Raw genomic sequence first — 17291 nt, 5'->3', positions numbered from 1 at the left:
GCGCGGCGGGCGAGGCCCCAGCGCGGTGGGCGGGGCTGCCGGCGCCAGAACGCGGCGGGCGGAGCCTCGAGCGCGGCGGACGGGGCGGCGGCGGGCGGCGCGCGGCCCCTTTAAGGCGCGGTCGGGGCGGGCCCGCCGGCGCGGCCCCTTTAAGGCTTGGCCTACGTGGCAGCCGCTGGAGCCGCGGACGAGGAGCGAGGCCGGCCGCCGGGCACTTCCTGTGGAGGCCGCAGCGGGCGCGGGCGCCGACGGGCCGAGCGCCGAGCGAGCGAGCGAGGGAGCGAGCGAGCCAAGCCTCCCGCCGCCGCCATGGGCCAGAACGACCTGATGGGCACGGCCGAGGACTTCGCCGACCAGGTGCGGCCTGCGGCCCGACCGGGCCTCCTGCCCCGGCCCCGAGGCCCCTCCCGCGCGTCCCCTCCGACTCCCCCTCCGGGCCTCGGCCCCGAGCCCTCTGCGCTCCCAGAGTCGGGCCCCCGGCCCCCGAGGGCCGCCCCTGGGTCTGCGCCGCGTCCTCACCCCTCCCGAGCCCGCCGGAGAATCGCGCCCCCTCCCCCAACCGGGGCATTCCCCTCCGGGGCTCGTCGCCTTCCCGACCCGGGGCTCCCCGAAACCCGGCCTGCCCTTGTCGCCGCCTCCCCGCCAGGGCTCCGGGTGGGTTCTCGGGCCCGTGCTTCGGCACCCAGGTCGTGAGCCGCCCCCCTCCCCGCCCCCCCCCCCAGCCTGGCCGGCCCCAGGAGGTGAGGGGTGTGAGGGGCTGCCTCGCCCGGTCCCGAGAAGGGAGCCCGAGGCCTGGGGGCTGGGGGGCGCTGCGGGTTTGGGCCGAGTCTGGCTACTGGGGAGCGTTCTCTCCGTATCGAACTGTTGGGGTGGTCCCTGCACGCTTCTCCTTTCACTGGCACTCTTAGGGGGCGGGGTGGGGAGCTGTGATCCTGAACGGGGTTGGTCAGAAAGGAGGCCTGGGGGTCCTCCCAGAGGAAAGGGGGCGCCCTGGTATGTACCCCAACTACGGAAAGCAACCGCACTTTCTTCTGTTACTATTTCCCAGATGTGTTGGACTCATGGGGTCCCTTTGACCCTCCCAGCATTTTCCCTCCCTGTGTGGACTCTGCCCTGGAACTGAATTGGATGGGTATCTATCAGTACACAAACCTGGGAGGAGGGGAAGCCTATCTTCCTGGGTTTTTTTTTTTTTTTTTTTTTTTCTTCCCGGAGTGTACAGGTGGCATTCTGAGCACCGGGGAAGCTCTTGAAACAGGCAGTTGACACAGACCAGATGGACAGAATCAGATCCTAGAAAGGGGAAAGGACGGAGCTTCCTGGCGATCTTCATCAAGCTTTGATTATTTAGTGTACCTTTTAGCTGTGAAAGTGTCCCCTTACGTCTACAGATGAGCAGCCTTATCCCTGCAGGCAGAGCCATGTCTGGCGCACTGGCCATTTCTTTCCCTTGTGCACTTAACGGGTTTGTGGTTTTTGCCTGACTTAAAAGTAGTGAGGTTACATTTTTTATTTTTATGGGGGTGGTATTGAGTAACGAAACTCTGAAGTTTGGGTTTATTGGAAGGCTTGTACGCGTTTGTGTGAGTTAGAAACACAAATGCGTGTGTTCTGATCCGGCATGGGCGAGCTCGACCTTCCCTTGTTCCCCTTGAGGGGTGCCGTCTGTAGTGTGGTCTGGTAGCGGGGTTTCCATTGCACCACTCTCCTGTGAGCTGGTATTTGAGAACCAGCTTGGGGGGGGGGGGCGGGGAAAGTGTCCATTTGAAAAAATAGTTTTTGCTAAGGTCATGATATTGTGTTTAAAGACCTTTTAAAAATCGTATCCTTCATAAACACAATTCATATCAGAAGCTCTCAAGAACCACGTAAGCTCTCAAGAACCACGTAGGCCTTCCCTGTCCATTTTTCAATGGTTTTAGTGACCCGATTGCATTTCCCCAAGTAGCAACTCCCTGAGAAGATGGCTCCTTTGAGCCACGGGGACCGTGAGAGCTCTGCACACTCACTCTTCAGTCCGGAGAACCCTGATTTTGCAAGTGCATTTCATAACCAAATCTAGATAAAATGTCTCTAACCAACCTGGTGCCAACTATCAAACGATCAACTTTCCTACAGAAAAAAAAAAGCTCAAAATCTCTATATGTAATCTTTTCTTCTTTTTCTCCCTGAATTTTGTTTAAATCAAAGAAGCAGGATCTTGGAACCTGAAAGGCCCTTCAGGCAGACACACAGTCTGGCTGCACCTAAGTCACTGGTGGGAAAGATGGCCTGCTGGGGCTTCTGAACTGGCCTGGGGCACAGCCCCGGGGGGAACCCCAGACTCTGACCTCAAAGCTAGTGCCACATACTACGAGCTTCCGAGGCCTGGTGTTCTTCTGGCACAAATGGAGGAGAAAGGCACTGCCTGCATCACAAACACCCAAAGTGGCCCAGGGCTGCGTCTTGTCAGGCAGTGTGGGCTCCTGCTGTCAGTTTTTCAGGGCCAGGGCCCACCTTGGTGGTGGCAGCGGACGTCAAAAGACCCCTCCACGCCCTTTTGTGGGTGACTCAGAGGGCAGTGGCCCTCATGCTCTCCAAAACCAAAGTCAGGAGCGTCTTCTGCCCGGGCAGGCTTGGCGCGGGAGGACGTGGGCAGAGTAGAGGGTGCAGAGCCCAAGTGACGGCTTCCTGTGGATAGTAATCTGGCCAGGCTGGGGTGCCGCTTTAACATTTATCCACACGATATTCAAACAAAGCTGCCAATAATAAAAGTGCTGGAGTCCAGGCTTTTAAAATGAAAATGATCTCATTTGAAGGGCGTGGGGGAATATTGTCAAAGTCACTGATCAGTAACACGACAGACCCATTTTTTCAAACCCTGTCTTCAGAAAACGAAAGCAAAACTCAAGTGACAGGTGTTAACCAGAAAATCTAGGTTGCTGGAGTGGGACCTAGAAAGCCTGCGTGTCCCCCAGTAGTTATGATAAGAGACACTAACTCTGGGCCAGGTCCTCCACGCTTAGTACTGTGTTACCCTCTGGACCGCGTGAGGCTGGCCACAGTGCCTCTATCTTCAGGTGTGGAGAGGGCGGTCTTGCATGGAGTGAGGTAGGCTGAAGTTCTGAGTCCACATCTTGGTACCAAAGGCTGGGCTCCTCGCCTCCTGGCTGTCCTGCAGCCTCCCCTTGAGGCCCGCAGAGGTCAGAGCACAGGGTCAGCTGTCCCGTTCGTTCTGACTGGCCGGCTCATCCAGAGCTACATCTCTGGCATCGGGCTCCTTGCCCCTGGCGGCCAGGAGGCCAGGCGCTTAGAGAAAATGCTGAGCGTGCCCTCTGCAGGAGCTAGGCATTCGAAAGCCATCTGAGACCAGGTCAGGAGGGGCCAGAGACTAACGAACTCAGCAATCCAAAATTACGTCCGGGTCCTGAAGCCGGTGCTCGCTGCCCTTCGGCAGAGCGTAATTGCAAGCACATCTGCACCAGTAAATGGGAATATTAGCACCTACTGGGTTCGGCCTGACGGCTCATCTGTCACCAGGGTGACAGGTAAGCTGCATGGGGCCTTGCTGTCCCGTGTGGCCTTTGGGGTTTTTACCTGTCTTTTGGCATGATGGAGCCATCCTGGGAGCCTGTGCCCGCAGGAGCTCCCCTGGGCCTCTGGTCCAGCGTTGGGTAGCTCGGATGGCCCGACAGAACGTGAGCGGGCACACCTGCTCCCCGGGTGTTAGGGCTCTGGATTAACCGTGTGTGGACGGCCATTGGGTATGAGTGGGGCTCTCGTAACAGTGATGGGTTCTGAGCATCATTTTCCTGTTCCTCTGCTCTGTGTCCCCCTCCCTGCCGGGGCTTCCTGCCTTGCGCCATCAGGAGTGAGGAGAGAAGGCAAAGAGGGCGCATTCTTTTCTGCTTGCCCTAAGAAGAGCCATCCCGCCTCTTCCGGGGAGCGGGGTGGAGACACGGGGGGCACTGGTCAGCAAGGCTTCTGGAAAGTGAGGCACAGCTGTGTTCTCCTCCATGGGATTTGTTGCTCCTCTCCTATGGTTAGGCTCTTAGTCACGTGGATTTCTGGTACGGAAGCCAGGCCATCTCCAGGACCAGTTGACGCTTGTTCCTGTACTCGGAGGTGCAGCGTGAACCCACACAGCAGCACCCCGGGAGACCTGCCGGGGGAGTTCTGGGGTCATGGTGAATGCCCATGTGTGAGTCATCGAACTCTTGCTCTGGCCCTGACTCAGCCTGATGTGAGGGAGGCCGTCTGGCCACAAGTTATAGTCTTCTGGGATGTGGAGGCTTGAAGTGGCCCTTGAGAAGGGCAGCCCCAGTCCCTGCGACCAGATGGTCTCATGCCCTTTTTTGCTTCCTCAGAGTTCCCAACCAAGAATTGCAGACAGCTTTCCTCAAGTCCCTTCTGTCCTCAGTACTCAGAGAAAGTAGCTTTTCTGTGTCATGTGAGAGCTGCAGGTGGCTCTGTGACATGATCACTATTCTCAGAGTTAGGTTTCTTAAACCCCCTCTAAAATCAAAATCATAGCCCTTCGTAAATAAATCCCAACTTTCCGTATTTCATAAGTCACCCAGGTCCTGTCATCGCTTGTGAACCGCACCCTGCTTGACGGTGAGCTTCTTGGAGGTTCCAGTGAAAAGCCTGCCCCACGCAGGCTAACCGTCCTCTCCTGTGGCCTGGCCTGCCCCTGCTTGCTACCCGCTTCCGGCTTTCCCTCCACGATTCTGTCCCAGGTGTGGCCGTCGTGGGTCTCCGTGTCCCCAGCGGGCATCACCCAGCCCCTGGCCCGCAGGACCCGTTGCACAAGCACGGGACAGGGGACTGCTCCCGGGCTCCCGCGTGCTGCCTGGATGCCTGCTTCAGGGGCTCTTCTCTGTTGTGCCAGGAGGATGCGGTCCCCAGACGCCTGACGTGGATTCAGTGGCCGAGTCTGAACCGCCGTAACCAGCACGCATTCGGAGAATCCGAGTAAAATTGGGTCTGGCCTCGTGTTGAAACAGTTTTTTTTCTTTCCTGTTGAGTCCAAACAGGTGCTTATTAGAGGCTGGCTGGTTTAAAGAGGTTCTGGAGCAGCCTGGCTTGCAAAATACAGCCGACCCGTAGCCTGAACCACATCCAACTTGGAAATAACCTGAATTTTGGCTCCCCCCCCCACCCCCCCAAAGCACAGAGCTGTCTGTCTCCTCAGCCTGTCTCACGGGGAAGGGAGAGTCTCCCTGTTGCTCTTTAATCCTCTTGACCCAGACACTCAAATTAGGCGTACAGACTCATCACGGAAGCTCTTAAACACTGCCTGTGTCTCTTGGGCCGGGCTGTGGAGCAGAGCGCGTGTTAAGCGGGGTGCTTCATGGTGAGGAGGCTTAGAATGAAGGCCAAGGGCCCGGGCTTGTTTGCTCCTCACTGGTGAGCACAGCAGGCAGCTTTCAGCTCCAGTTTGGAGGCGGGTCAGGACGTGTCCCATGTCTGTCTGCCCCTGCCTTTTGGGGTCATCCTCCTCTAGAATTGCGCCGCGGCCCCAGTCGTGTCCCTGTGGATTAGACTAGGAGCGACTCTACCGCTGACCCTCCTGGGGCTCACGACAGCATTTGGGCCATGAGGCAGAAGCAGCAGGGCCAGTGGTCAGCTGTCCCTCTACCTCCCGGTCTGACGCGGGGGGGGGGGGGTGTGTACCCCGAGTGGACAGACATCCTGTGTGTGCTTTACAGAGACTCCAAAATTTGTAGGGGCGTTAAGGTTCTTTCTTCTTCCCTCTTCTCCTCCGCTTATTCAAGTTGGAAAGAACCTTAGACCCACCTGGTTCATTGTCCAGGCGTCGGTCTCTCCCTGTGACCTCTGCCCCTGCTTCGGCGAGGGTCAAGGGCTGAGCAGGCGTGTACAGAATCGCCACCTTGGGGCTCAGTCAAGCTCGGGAGATTTGGAGAGAAAGGACACCTGGCTTATAAGGGCTTTCTCCCCACTCTCCCTCCCTCCCACAAGTGCCCGGCTGCCATGGCCCAGCGGAGGGGAGGGGAGGGGAGGGGAGGCGAGGCTTCTCTGCTGACTGAGCCCAAGTCGACAAACTGGAGGTTGATCTCAACAGCCAGAGGCTTGTTACTTGCGGCCGAGAGCATCAGCTGTTTCTAGGACTTGAAAGCAACTTTTCAAAAACGCCAATAATTAACAGACTCTTCAGACACACCTTAGCTGGTCCCAGTAAGGTTTCGCCAGCCCTGAGAGGGGCAGTGATGTTCATTTGACTGTCCCTTTGCGGGGGCCAGGCCCACAGGTGCCCTTTAGACTCGGCTGCCTGACTCGTCACTTCTGTGGGCGGACTTCCCGGAGAGCCTGCTCTTACCGTGTGCTGTAGGGTTTCCTTCCCTTTGCATTTAGCTTGGACGGTGGGAAAGAGAAAGTGGCTGCAGGGCACCCGAGTGACATTTGTGTCTCCACCCGATATATGTTTCATAACCACGCCGTCGTTAACGGCACACTTCGCACGGAGCAGGAGGAAGTTCTAAATGTGCTTTCTCTCCCTTTGGTGCTCACCAGTGATTTTCCGAACTGGACCCTTCACTGCTGTTGAGACAGTTGTGCGTCCATTTGTTAGCATGTCTTTGTAAAAGACTCCAGAGCCTTCTAGCCATTAGCCACACCAGTTCCATGTGTGTGCTCACCGCTGCCCATCCCACCCTCTCCAGTCCAGGACTCTGGGAGGGACTGGGGGTGTGCACGCGGCTGCCAGAGCCTGGCCTCTTCTCTTACTGCTCGGAGGTTTGGGATAAGCGTAGACACATGAACTTACCGTTGGTCTACCGTGAGGCCCTCCAGTACTGGGACCCTGGCTGTCCCCTAAGTGGACTGTCTTCTTCAGAGCGTGCTCCGCCCTCTTCCATCTAGAGTGGGTCTGAGCACCATTGGGGGTGTTGGGAGGCCAAGGCTTAGCCGTGTGTGACCGTGTGTGACTGGCAGGCCAAGCCTCAGCGGGCTGTCTCGGGTCCGTGCAGCTCTCAGGAAGCCCCTTTCCCCTGTGGGGTGCAGTCTGCCCACTTGTGAAACGAGAGGGTCTCGAGGGAGTGGGCGCGGTTCTGTGGCAGTGTCTGGAGGCGTTTTTGGCCGTCACAGCTGGAGGGGGGCGGCCGATGACATCTGGTGGGTAGAGGCCAGGGGTGCCGCGCGCCCCCCTTTGGTGCCGGTCGGCCTAGGATAAAGACGACTCAGTGCAAATGCCGGGGCGCACGGGAGGGGAGACCGCGGGTGAGCCGGCAGGGCCTCATCGGGGTGATCCTGATCCGCCAGGGCCCTCGCCCGAGCGTCTGCACGGTGTGCCTCGCGTGGGCCCCTCGTTGGGTGACCGTAGTTGGCGCCTGCACGCCTGTGCTGACAGGGCGGAGGCTGTCGCCCTGGGGGTCCGAGCCTGACGGGACAGGCGGGCGCAGAGACACACAGGGCAGCGCGGGGAGCGGCCCTGAGGGTCCCGCAGCCCTCAGCCGGGTCTCTGTGGCCCGCAGTTCCTCCGGGTCACGAAGCAGTACCTGCCCCACGTGGCGCGCCTCTGCCTGATCAGCACGTTCCTGGAGGACGGCGTCCGCATGTGGTTCCAGTGGGGCGAGCAGCGTGACTACATCGACACGACGTGGGGCTGCGGCTACGCGCTGGCCTCCGCCTTTGTGCTCCTCAACCTGCTGGGACAGCTGAGTGAGTGGCCCTGATACTCGCTGGCTTACCTTGTGGGCGGGGACGGCAGGTCACTCGAGGGGCTCCCGGGCCGGCCGTTGCCGGCCCTTTCCCCCTCCCTGGCGGGTGGGCCGGGCCTGGGCGTTGGTTCTGTGGGCCTTCGGGTGGGTGCTGTGCTCACTGAAGACCGATGACACGGGCCCCGCTCTAAGCGCCTGGACCGGGACGCGGGGGAGACTGGGTGACCCGGGTGGGCCGGAGGGGAGCCAGAGCAGGGGAAACGCAGGGTGTCAGAAAGGATGAATCGGTGGCCGGATTCACGTGGGCCACAGATCTTCTGCTCCCCGGCTGCTGTCTGCTGGCGGCAGCCCCCCTCCCTGTACATTTTGGGGCCGGAAAGGGGCCTGCGCTTCTCAGTCCGTCCTGTAGCTCCCACGGCAGTTTCCACTGCACCGCCTGCTCCGGAAAACGGCCCATTCCCTGGAGCAAGGGATCCGTTTTCTAGAACGGTATCTTCGATAAGTAAGGTCCCGTTGACTCGTGTGTGGTCCGTGTCTACGATGAATTCTCCCAGGAGTTGCTCTTTTCTCGGGGCGCGTGGCTGGGCCACCAACTGCGCAGGGCTCAGGTGAGGGCGCCAGGTGCCGTGGCGGCGGCCCTCGCCCGGAACTCGCCCGCGGCCCCCTGAGCCTGGCCCTTCTCCTTTCCAGCCGGCTGCATCCTGGTGTTGAGCAGGAACTTCGTGCAGTACGCCTGCTTTGGGCTCTTTGGAATCATAGCGCTGCAGGTACGCGGGGCTGGGTCTCTTCTCTTCCTTGCCGTGCTTGGGGCATAGCTTCCGCAAAGGCGTCTCTGAGGATGCGGCTTCACCCACTTGTGTCTCTGCCTGGGTCTCCTTTTCTTTCCTGAGAAAACACTGGATTTTCCCGAGTGCAGGCTCAGGAGAGCTGGAGAGGATGGGGCCCCTGAAAAGGTGCCAAGCTCTGGGCGCCCACCTCTTTGCCACCTTCCCGAGTTTCCTCTGATGGGGACAAATGACAGGGTTGGCTGCAGCCAGGACACTTGTCTTATCGTTTTACCTCGTGAACACCCAGCTGGCCACATGAGCTGTGTGCACCTGGACCAGAGCTCCCGGGCGCCGTGCCGGCACCTTGCGGGCTGGGTGCTCCCAGGGAACGGTGCTCGTTACGCGGGCCTGGGGTGGTCAGCACAGCTCGAGAAATGCTGAGCCTGTGGTTGAACTCGGAGCTGTCCTGGGCTCCTAAACTGTCCCGTGCACCTTATGTTTACGCTTCTGTGGGAGAGATTGCCTACTGCTGTTCTCAAGAAGTCCCAGTGCGTTTGGAAACGTGAGACTCAAGTTTCTGTCTCTTCTCTGTTCCCTTCAGACGATCGCCTACAGCATCCTGTGGGACTTGAAGTTTTTGATGAGGTACGTGCGCTCCACATGCTGAGCTTGCTTTTCATGTCTGTCGACTCAGTAACTAGCAGTCGGGAGTGAACTTCTTGGGGTCCAAGCACTTGGAGTCTGTAGGAGGTGTTGGCAGAGGCTCCCTCCCCCAACAACCCCCCACCCGCACCCCGGGACACAGGTGAGAATGAAGCTGTCCCTCCCAACCCCCTGTTCATGAGGGAGGGAAGGAGGGCCGGAATGGCAGCATTTGCTCACAGGGACCCAGCTGGTCAACAGCAGGGCCAAGGCCGGGCCAGGTTCCGAGTGTGTTCAGGTTAATGTCACTGTTGGGCGGAACAGACCCATCTGTCTTCAGCCGTGGAGCGGCTGTGAGTCCTGTGGACTCACACCCGGCCGGTCCGGCACGGTTTAGAGAGAGGGACCTAAGGGCCCTCCCTTCCTGTGCTCCCGCCGAGGTCTCCCGACCTGGTCTGACGGGCGTGCGTAGTGCCTGCCGAGCCCCGGCAACTCAGCTGGCGTTTCTGTCCTCAGGAATCTGGCCCTGGGAGGAGGCCTGTTGCTGCTCCTGGCGGAATCCCGTTCCGAAGGGAAGAGCATGTTCGCAGGCGTCCCCACCATGCGCGAGAGCTCTCCCAAACAGTACATGCAGCTTGGAGGCAGGGTTCTGCTGGTCTTGATGTTCATGACCCTCCTTCACTTTGATGCCAGCTTCTTCTCGGTAAGCGCTCCTGCCTGCGTATGTGGACCTGGGCTTCTGTCCTTCAGAAAGGGCCCCGATCTCTCTTTCCCGCCTGTGCATGGAGCCTAGTCCAGGGGCTGTTGGAAGGAGTCGGCTTAAAGGAGGCAGACGTCGGATCCTACTAAAAGGAGTAAACACCCAGCAAGCTCTTAGGGGCCCGGAGCTGACAAAGGAAGTCTAGAGTCTCCCTGACCTCACTGGAGGTCCTGGTATCCTGTGTGCCGGCTTCCAGGCGGTCCACCCGGGCTCTTTGCAGACCCTTGGTTCTTTAGCTGCCCACTGCTCGTACCTTTATCGCGTGCTGTGTGCACGCCGGGTGTCTCGTCCCCGGGAGCTTTACAATGCCCGTCTTTAGAGCTGGCTGGGCGCCCTGGCCGGGAAAAGCTCCCAGGAGGGGCACCTGGCGCCATGGGAGGGGGGAGCCCGCTCCTAAGAAGTACTGGGGACTACCTGGATGGCTTGGGGGCCCGCAGGCCGGGGCCTGAGTGTGTCCTGGTAAATTGCAGCCTGTTCACCGAAGCCCCTGGCGCCTCCCTCTTTGTTCCTCACTTGAATGCACATCCCTGTGTGACATCACCTGGACACATACCGCAGTGACAAGGGCAGTTGGAATATCTCTTCTTCCTCACCTTTTTTTTTTTTTCTTACCTTCTAACCTATGCAGATTCTCCAGAACATTGTGGGCACAGCTCTGATGATTTTAGTGGCCATTGGTTTTAAAACCAAGCTGGCTGCTTTGACTCTTGTCGTCTGGCTGTTTGCCATCAACGTGTATTTCAACGCCTTCTGGACCATTCCTGTCTATAAGCCCATGCATGACTTCCTGAAGTACGATTTCTTCCAGACCATGTCGGTGATCGGAGGCCTGCTCCTTGTGGTGGCCCTGGGCCCCGGGGGCGTCTCCATGGACGAGAAGAAGAAAGAGTGGTAACAGACCCCTTCCCTGCCTGGCTAGGACCCGCGGCCATCGAGGACTGGTTCGGGGTGGATTCGACCAAATGCCAGCATTTATGTGTCCTCTTTCCTTCCCTCCCTTGGTAAAGGCACAGATGTTTTGAGAATTTATTTGCAGACACCTGAAATTTGGCGGCTAAATCTGCTCTGGACCCACAGCCTAGTACCCGACCACTGGGGCGGGCTGGCTGGGCACAGCGCCTCCCTCCCCCAGGCACGGCCTCGGCTTCCCACGAGCAGCTTGCTGGGCTGTGGCCGCAGTTCCCGTTTTTGTTTCTGTTTTGTGGGTGGGGGGCCTTCAAGCTGTACTGTGAGCAGATACATTTGTGTATCCTTCAAAGCGGTCTCCCTCTTACTGTTTTTTAAGTTTACGTTTTTAGCTAAAACTAAATGATTTGGGATGGCCCTGCCCAACATCACACAGTCAACGTCCTGGGCGTAAGCCTCGCCCACGGCTCCGAGTTGTCCCCGTGCCGCATTGTAACGCTCGCAGGGACAACAACGGCATTTGGACCCAAACCCAAAGAACGAAGTGGTGCCAGAGGGGCCACCGAGGCTGCCGTTCACTCGGCACAAAACCGGCTCCGATTGGTGCAGCTCGTTGGGTAGGGGAACCCCCCAGGAGCCTCAGTGGCTCAGGGCAGGAACCGGCGGGATTAGAAGTCCCCAGGTGCACCTGGAGCCTATGGGGACCCCCGCCCCGACCCTGGCCTGGCCATATGCCTGCGCGCTGACTCCCGTGAGGGTCGTGGGAGGAGCAGCAGCCTCGTGGGGCAGGGCAGCGATGAAGCGGGCTCTCAGACCAGTTACCTCACCCCCGGTCTTCACACCGAGTCTGGGCTGCCGCCGTGGGCTCCTATGGGCTCGTGTGGGCTCCCGTGGGCTCCGACCTGGCCAAGCGCCCCGCCCGCCTCTCCTTCGGCTGGAGGGACTTTTCCCAAGCTGCGCAGCCGTGACTTACCACTTTCTCAAGGCTGTTGCTTGCTCAGATTTGTCTTTGCTACGCTGAATGCAGCCCAAATTACTTTTTACGATTTGTGATGCCTTACCGATTGGATCTTAATCCTGTATTTAAAGTTTTCTAACATTGCCTTACACTGCGTTTCTCTTCTTGGGGGTGCACGCGCCTGTTGGCTCTTCTCCACTCGTCCACGCTGTAGCGATTGCCACGAGGGGAGAGTTGGACTCGTCTGTGCCTCCCCCAGACCCTCGGGGGGGGGGGGGGGTGGCAGGCTGACCAAGCTAGAACGAGGACTGCCTGAAGCTGGTCTCTTTTTTCCTGGTTCATGGCTAGATGTGCAAGCCTGAGGGCATCCCTAGGGATGCCGGGGCCAGTCCCGAACCAGGATCCACATTTACCAGCCAGACCAGAGCCAGCATGGGGCGGGGAAGCTGCCCCACTTTTGCCTCCCAGTGCTCCTAGAGCCTTACTTGGCTCTGCAGCCTGGACCCGCCAGACCTGACGGGAGCAATGGCACCCCTCTCAATACCCCACCTCACGCCCACACCTCAGCCCCAGATGTTCCCAACGCCCGCCCATTTGCAAACGCCTCCGGCCTTGGAAAAGCAACAGATGGAGAGGGCTTTTCTACTTGGCCACCCGGATGCTCGCCGCACGGGGTGGTTTCTGACTCCGTGCGTCCACCTCGGGGCCACCTCTCGGTCCACCCCCTTTCCCGTCAGCACAGCACCGCAGTCCCATCAGATGACACTCAGCCACGTCCGTCCCTCCGGGACACCTTTGACAGTTCCAACACCTCTGTTGGTTTGCAGGAACGGTCTGACCCCAGGAGGCCAAGGGGTGCGGTCAGAGGGCACCCTCAATGCTGGAGGAGGTTGCTTGGGCCTCCCCTGGCCCTCGGTGGGCTCGTGCCTGGGACGGGGGTAGATGCCTTTGCAGGAAGGAGAGAAAAATACCATCTACCAGTTGGCTTCGGCAAAACCATTTCTGACAATTTTTTGGCTTTATGTGGGAAATAGGTATAAATCTCATTTTATGCTGTATTTTATATCTTAGTTGTGTTTGGAAACGTTTTGATTTTTGGAAACATCAAAATAAATAATGGCATTTGTTGTATGCGGCGTGATCCTCTGGTGTTGTCCAGCTGGGGTGGGGCCTGACCAGGCCTCTCCTCGGATGCCCAGCGAGCCAGCCGAACCCTCTAGGCTTCGCCGAGGCCCGCTGAGAAGCCACGTCCGGAGAGAATGCTTCCCTCGGGGTCCCTGGGGGCTGCTTCCTGGGGATGGGGGGTAAGGTGGCCCTGATGCCAGTGGCACAGACTCCTGGGGACAGCATATGTGAGCGGATGGAGGGGACCCTGAGACACCCACCCCATCGGCTGAGAGGGCGCACAGCAGGCGGCTTGAAGAGGACCCGGGCTCGAGGACCTGAAGGACTCCGGAAAAGCTTTCCACATGTGCTTTTCTCTGGCAGCCGTTTATTAACCTGACTGTTTAAAAGAGCTGAAGCTCTTGGGTTTACGGTGGTGATGTCTGAACTTCTTCGCTGAGCCCAACTGCCTCTGGAACACGAACACGGAGCTCCGGTTAGTGAGCCATCCCTGTCCTCTCGGAGGGGCACCCCCGAGTCAGGCCAGCTGTCTACCCGTGGCTTCCCTGAAATGCCCCCCCCCCCCCGCCCCCAGCGAGCTCTCGATCTCCTGTAGACCCGAGGGTGACGGAACCTTGGCCACGGCCTAATGAGGCCCTCCCACGGGGCCCCTGCGGCGTGCACCCCGGAGTCCCCTCGGACGGGCTGCAGAGCCCAGCGTCTGTGCGGCAGCCCCTGGCCCCATCAGGCCAAAGCAGCCTCGGATTCTAGTTTACTCCCGAAACGTTAGCTTGGCATTTTATCTGCCACAGAAAGGTTCTTTAAACAGGTTTCGTAAGCAAACGGAGAACTGTCGGCAGGGGAAGCTGCCACTCACCTTCCGGCGTTTGAGGACCGGCTCCTGGTCCCCTCGCGTCTCTTCTCCGCCCCCAGGGCCCGTCTCTGTCAGGCCCCTTGGCCTCTCGTCCTCCCCCTCGGTCAGAAAGTCCTCAGTGCCGTCCCCGTGTTCAGTCCCTCCCGGGTCCTTTCTGGTGAACACCTCGGCTGAGAGGGACGGAGGGATGGGCAGTTTTAGGTCCGGGTCACCGTCTGCGCGGGGCTGAGGGGGCGCAGCCGGGACTGAGGGCCCGAGCACACGATGTGGGAGGGAAGGAGGCTGGAGCCTGCTGGCTGCAGGCTCAGGACACACTGGACGTCCGGGGGCAGGGGGGCCGGTCCCACTCACGCGGGTACAGGTCTGTCATGCTGTCATCACTGTCACTTGCAGCTGCGCCGTCCTCACCGGACGAAGGTTCCCAGAAGGCTTCTCCCCGGCGAGGCGGCCCGGCGCCGTCCACCTGGTCCTCCCTCCTCCTCCTCCTCCTGTGCAGGAGGCAGGCGGCCACATACTCCGCGCCCTGCTTCTGACACCTTTCATCTGGGAGACGGGCCGGCACGCCGTGTCTGCCCCCCTGTCCTCCAGAGCAGAGACCAGCTCCACTGGGCCCCCGACCCCCCCCCCCCCCCGGTCTGCTGGGTAAAATGTGGTGGCGGGAGGTGCCCTGGCTCAGCTCCGAGGAGAGGAGGGGAGGCCGGTGGGGGCGCGGGCGAGGCGTGAGCAGACGCAGAGCTGTGCCGGGCCCCAGCCTGGGCGAGAGCGGAAGCTTGGACGCTGCTGACCCTGCCCGGAGGAGGTGGGGGGGCCGCAACGAGGCCTCCACACCGTCTTGTGTACAGAGGCCTTGGGGAGGCCGGACGCCCGGCGTGGCGGACACAGACCAAGCCCCGATGAGGAGCGGGGTGGCACTAAGGGGCCTGGCTGTTGAAGGTGGCCCTCTGTGGGCGGCGCTCTCCTGTCTCAGGGAGGAGGGGGAGGGGACCGGGCCCTGGCCTCTGATGTCCCCCACCGCCAGGCTCTTCTCTCCTGCCTCATCTCTGCCACTCGCTCTGTGGCCCCACACGGCCTCGGGGCCAGCGGACCCTACACCTGGCGTCCCCTCTCAGAACCCCCGGCCAGATTCCCCAGCTGCCGGGCTCTGGCTCCTCTCGGCCGCTGGTCCCGTGAGCCACGCGCTCCAGCATCAGGATGACTCTCTTACTGGGGAAAACCCAGTCCCTCTCTTCCCACCCACACCCAGCAGCCCCCAGGCTCTGTGCCAACGTGGGACCCTTCACGGGTCCTTCACTTTTGCCCGTGGGCGAAGACTGGGCCTCATTTCTTCTTGGGGAAACACAGCCTTCAGAGTTCTCTCCGTCATCTCGCCTCTCTCTCCATACCCAGACCCACTGGCTCTGCCCCACCTGGCCCTCTCTTCCCCGTGGGGCTCCCGCCGGCTCTGTCCCCACCTTCCCTTCAGGAGCATCTGAGAAGCGTCTACCATTTCCTCCTTGACACCTCCGTCCCGACACCACCCCGCCTGCTTCTCCCCCTCCTGGGGCTCTTCGTGTCCCCTCTTCCGCAGCTCTGTGGACGCAAACGCCACTCAGTGTCAGTGGTGTGCATCATCTGAGCACTGGCCCGTGTCTTCAACAGCCACCTTCCCTGACACACGTTGAAGAGAACGCTTCATTTCCCCACAAAGCCCGCGACTCAGATGCCACTCTCGTAAGCACCCCGGTTCTCGGGCCAGGAATCCGGGAGTCACAGCTGACTTCTTCCTCTCCCTCACCTACTGATTCTACCCACAGAACAGCTGCAATCTGTCCACGTCTTCCCTGCCAGCACCTGTAGCCCCGGCCACCGTCCCCTTCAGCTGGCTGCACGGCCGCCAAGGGTCCCCTGCTCCACTCCTTCCCATCCCCCACCCCCGCCCTCAAGGGCCACAGTGACCCTGACGCACACAGTGACTGCCAGTCCCTGCTTCAGTCCTTTGTGGCCTCCAAGACCCCCTGTGTCCTTGTCCCACCTACCTTGCTGACCCCGACCCCACCTTGCGTGGTGTCACAGTGGCCGTCCTTCAGGACCTCCCACAACCAAGTGTTTTTCCGCCCCTAACCTTGCCGGAATCCTTCCTCTAACGGGAGCGCTCTCGCCTCTACTTGCTATGTCCCTAAAGCCTCAGCCCAGAAACCCCGCCTCCCCAGGGCCTCCGCATTAGGCAGCCCTCCTCGGCACAAGACCGCCACAGCCACAGCACTCACAGTTACGTCGGGGCCCACTGCCTGCTTTATCGCAGTCTCCGCCACCACCCCTCCCCTGGGCTGGGCCGGGCGCACCGCCAGCTACTGCCAAAAGCTGACTGAGACACCACTTCTGCCCTCGAGGGCACTGGTCCTGGAGAAGAGCAGGCATGCACCCGAAATACTTGTAAACTGAGGCAGGCTGCGTCCGCCCACGGCTACTTACATTCACGCAGAGCTCTCTGGTACCGCTGGCCCTGGGTGTGCCTCAGCACATGCTCGGGGACCTTGTTGATGTGCCGCAGGGTGAGTCTGCAGAACAGCTGGTGCCTAGGGGACAGGCAAACGTGGGCTGGCAGGGATGTTCACAAGGGTCTGGACCAGTGGCTCTCCAACCACGGCTGCATCTTGGAATCATTCCCAGAGTCTGGCAAAGAAGTCTCTGAAGCAGACTGGGCATCAAGATTCTTAAAGGCTGGAAAACAATTCCACTCCGCAACGGGGGTGGAGAACCAGTGACCCGGACGGACCGTGACCTCTCGGTGTTTACCTGGAACACACCTGGTCATCAGCATCCGCTCCCGCACAAGGGAATGCAAGTGAAGACCTGGCTTGGCAAAGTCCTAGATGAACAGGAGCATCCCCCGGCCCCCTCCCTTCAACTAGTGCTGTCAACCGTACACGTTCAGCTACACCAAAGTTCTCCTTAAATACGTAGAACTCACCGCATTCAGAGCCTTAGGTGACAAGCCTCAGCTTTACAAAAAGCAAACACGCACCACGGAGAGGGGGCTCACCGGGGAGCTCTAGCCTGCAACCCGGATGTCCAGTCTCCTAACATCTACCTACGAAGGACGGCGCCAAGCCCTCGAGGAGCGCGCAGCCAGCGGGGAGGGGCCGGGGTTCCGAATCCACCTCGCGGCAGCGGCCAGACTCAGCGCTGGGAACTGGCCCCACTCGGGGCCCCTCCCGCAGTACCCGGCCTGCGCCCCCTCCCACGTACGGGTTCTTGGTGCTGGGCACGATGTGCGGCTCGAACTCCGCGTAATCGAAGGCCGGAGAGGCGCTGACCAGCCGCCGGTACTTCTTGCCGCGGGTGTAGACCTGGAGCTCGGGCAGACGGCAGGGCAACTCGTGGCCGGTGAGAGCGCATTTCACCTGCGGGGCGGAGGGCGGGCGAGAGGGTCAGGGGGTGCGGGGGCCGCCCGAGCAGGTCCGCACCTCCTCCTCCGGCCCCGCGGACCTTAGCGGCGCCGGGCTCCAGCCGCAGACTCGGGTGATCGCGGAGGAAGGCGAGCACTTCGGCCGGCGGCTCGCTCATGGCTCGGCCGCCCTCGGGGCTGGAAGTCGGCGCCGCTCGCACCACGTGGGACGGGGGCGGGGCTCGGCGGCGCCCC

At 60.4% G+C, this 17291-nt stretch overlaps 2 protein-coding genes across 3 annotated transcripts; one reads left to right on the top strand and one right to left on the bottom strand.

The window, feature by feature from the left end:
* The first annotated feature begins 153 nt into the window (after positions 1–153).
* Positions 154–12822, top strand: SURF4 (surfeit 4). The gene is made up of 6 exons (XM_086684440.1): positions 154–357; positions 7473–7659; positions 8349–8425; positions 9027–9070; positions 9584–9770; positions 10456–12822. The coding sequence occupies exons 1-6, from the start codon at positions 310–312 to the stop codon at positions 10720–10722; spliced, it is 810 nt and encodes a 269-aa protein (XP_086540566.1). The 5' UTR covers positions 154–309; the 3' UTR covers positions 10723–12822.
* SURF2 (surfeit 2) lies at positions 12678–17288 on the bottom strand. 2 transcript variants are annotated; one of them, XR_015243175.1, is made up of 7 exons: positions 17138–17288; positions 16898–17052; positions 16121–16224; positions 14021–14212; positions 13673–13839; positions 13077–13267; positions 12678–12982 (listed from the first exon to the last, which is right to left on the bottom strand). XR_015243175.1 is itself a non-coding variant. In XM_025924084.2 (6 exons), exons 1-6 carry the CDS (start codon positions 17213–17215, stop codon positions 13187–13189), a joined length of 777 nt encoding a protein of 258 aa, XP_025779869.1. In that variant the 5' UTR covers positions 17216–17288; the 3' UTR covers positions 12678–13186. The 2 variants fall into 2 exon arrangements, 1 of the variants encoding a protein (XP_025779869.1); XM_025924084.2 differs by having other exon boundaries at positions 12678–13267.
* Positions 17289–17291: the final 3 nt, after the last annotated feature.

The sequence above is a fragment of the Puma concolor genome, chromosome D4, assembly GCF_028749965.1.
Source record: "Puma concolor isolate L17-30 chromosome D4, mPumCon1.1.hap2, whole genome shotgun sequence".
NCBI classification, from domain to species: domain Eukaryota; kingdom Metazoa; phylum Chordata; class Mammalia; order Carnivora; family Felidae; genus Puma; species Puma concolor.
The sequence above is the reverse complement of the archived record's forward strand: the minus strand, read 5'-3'. Positions and strand labels throughout refer to the sequence as shown.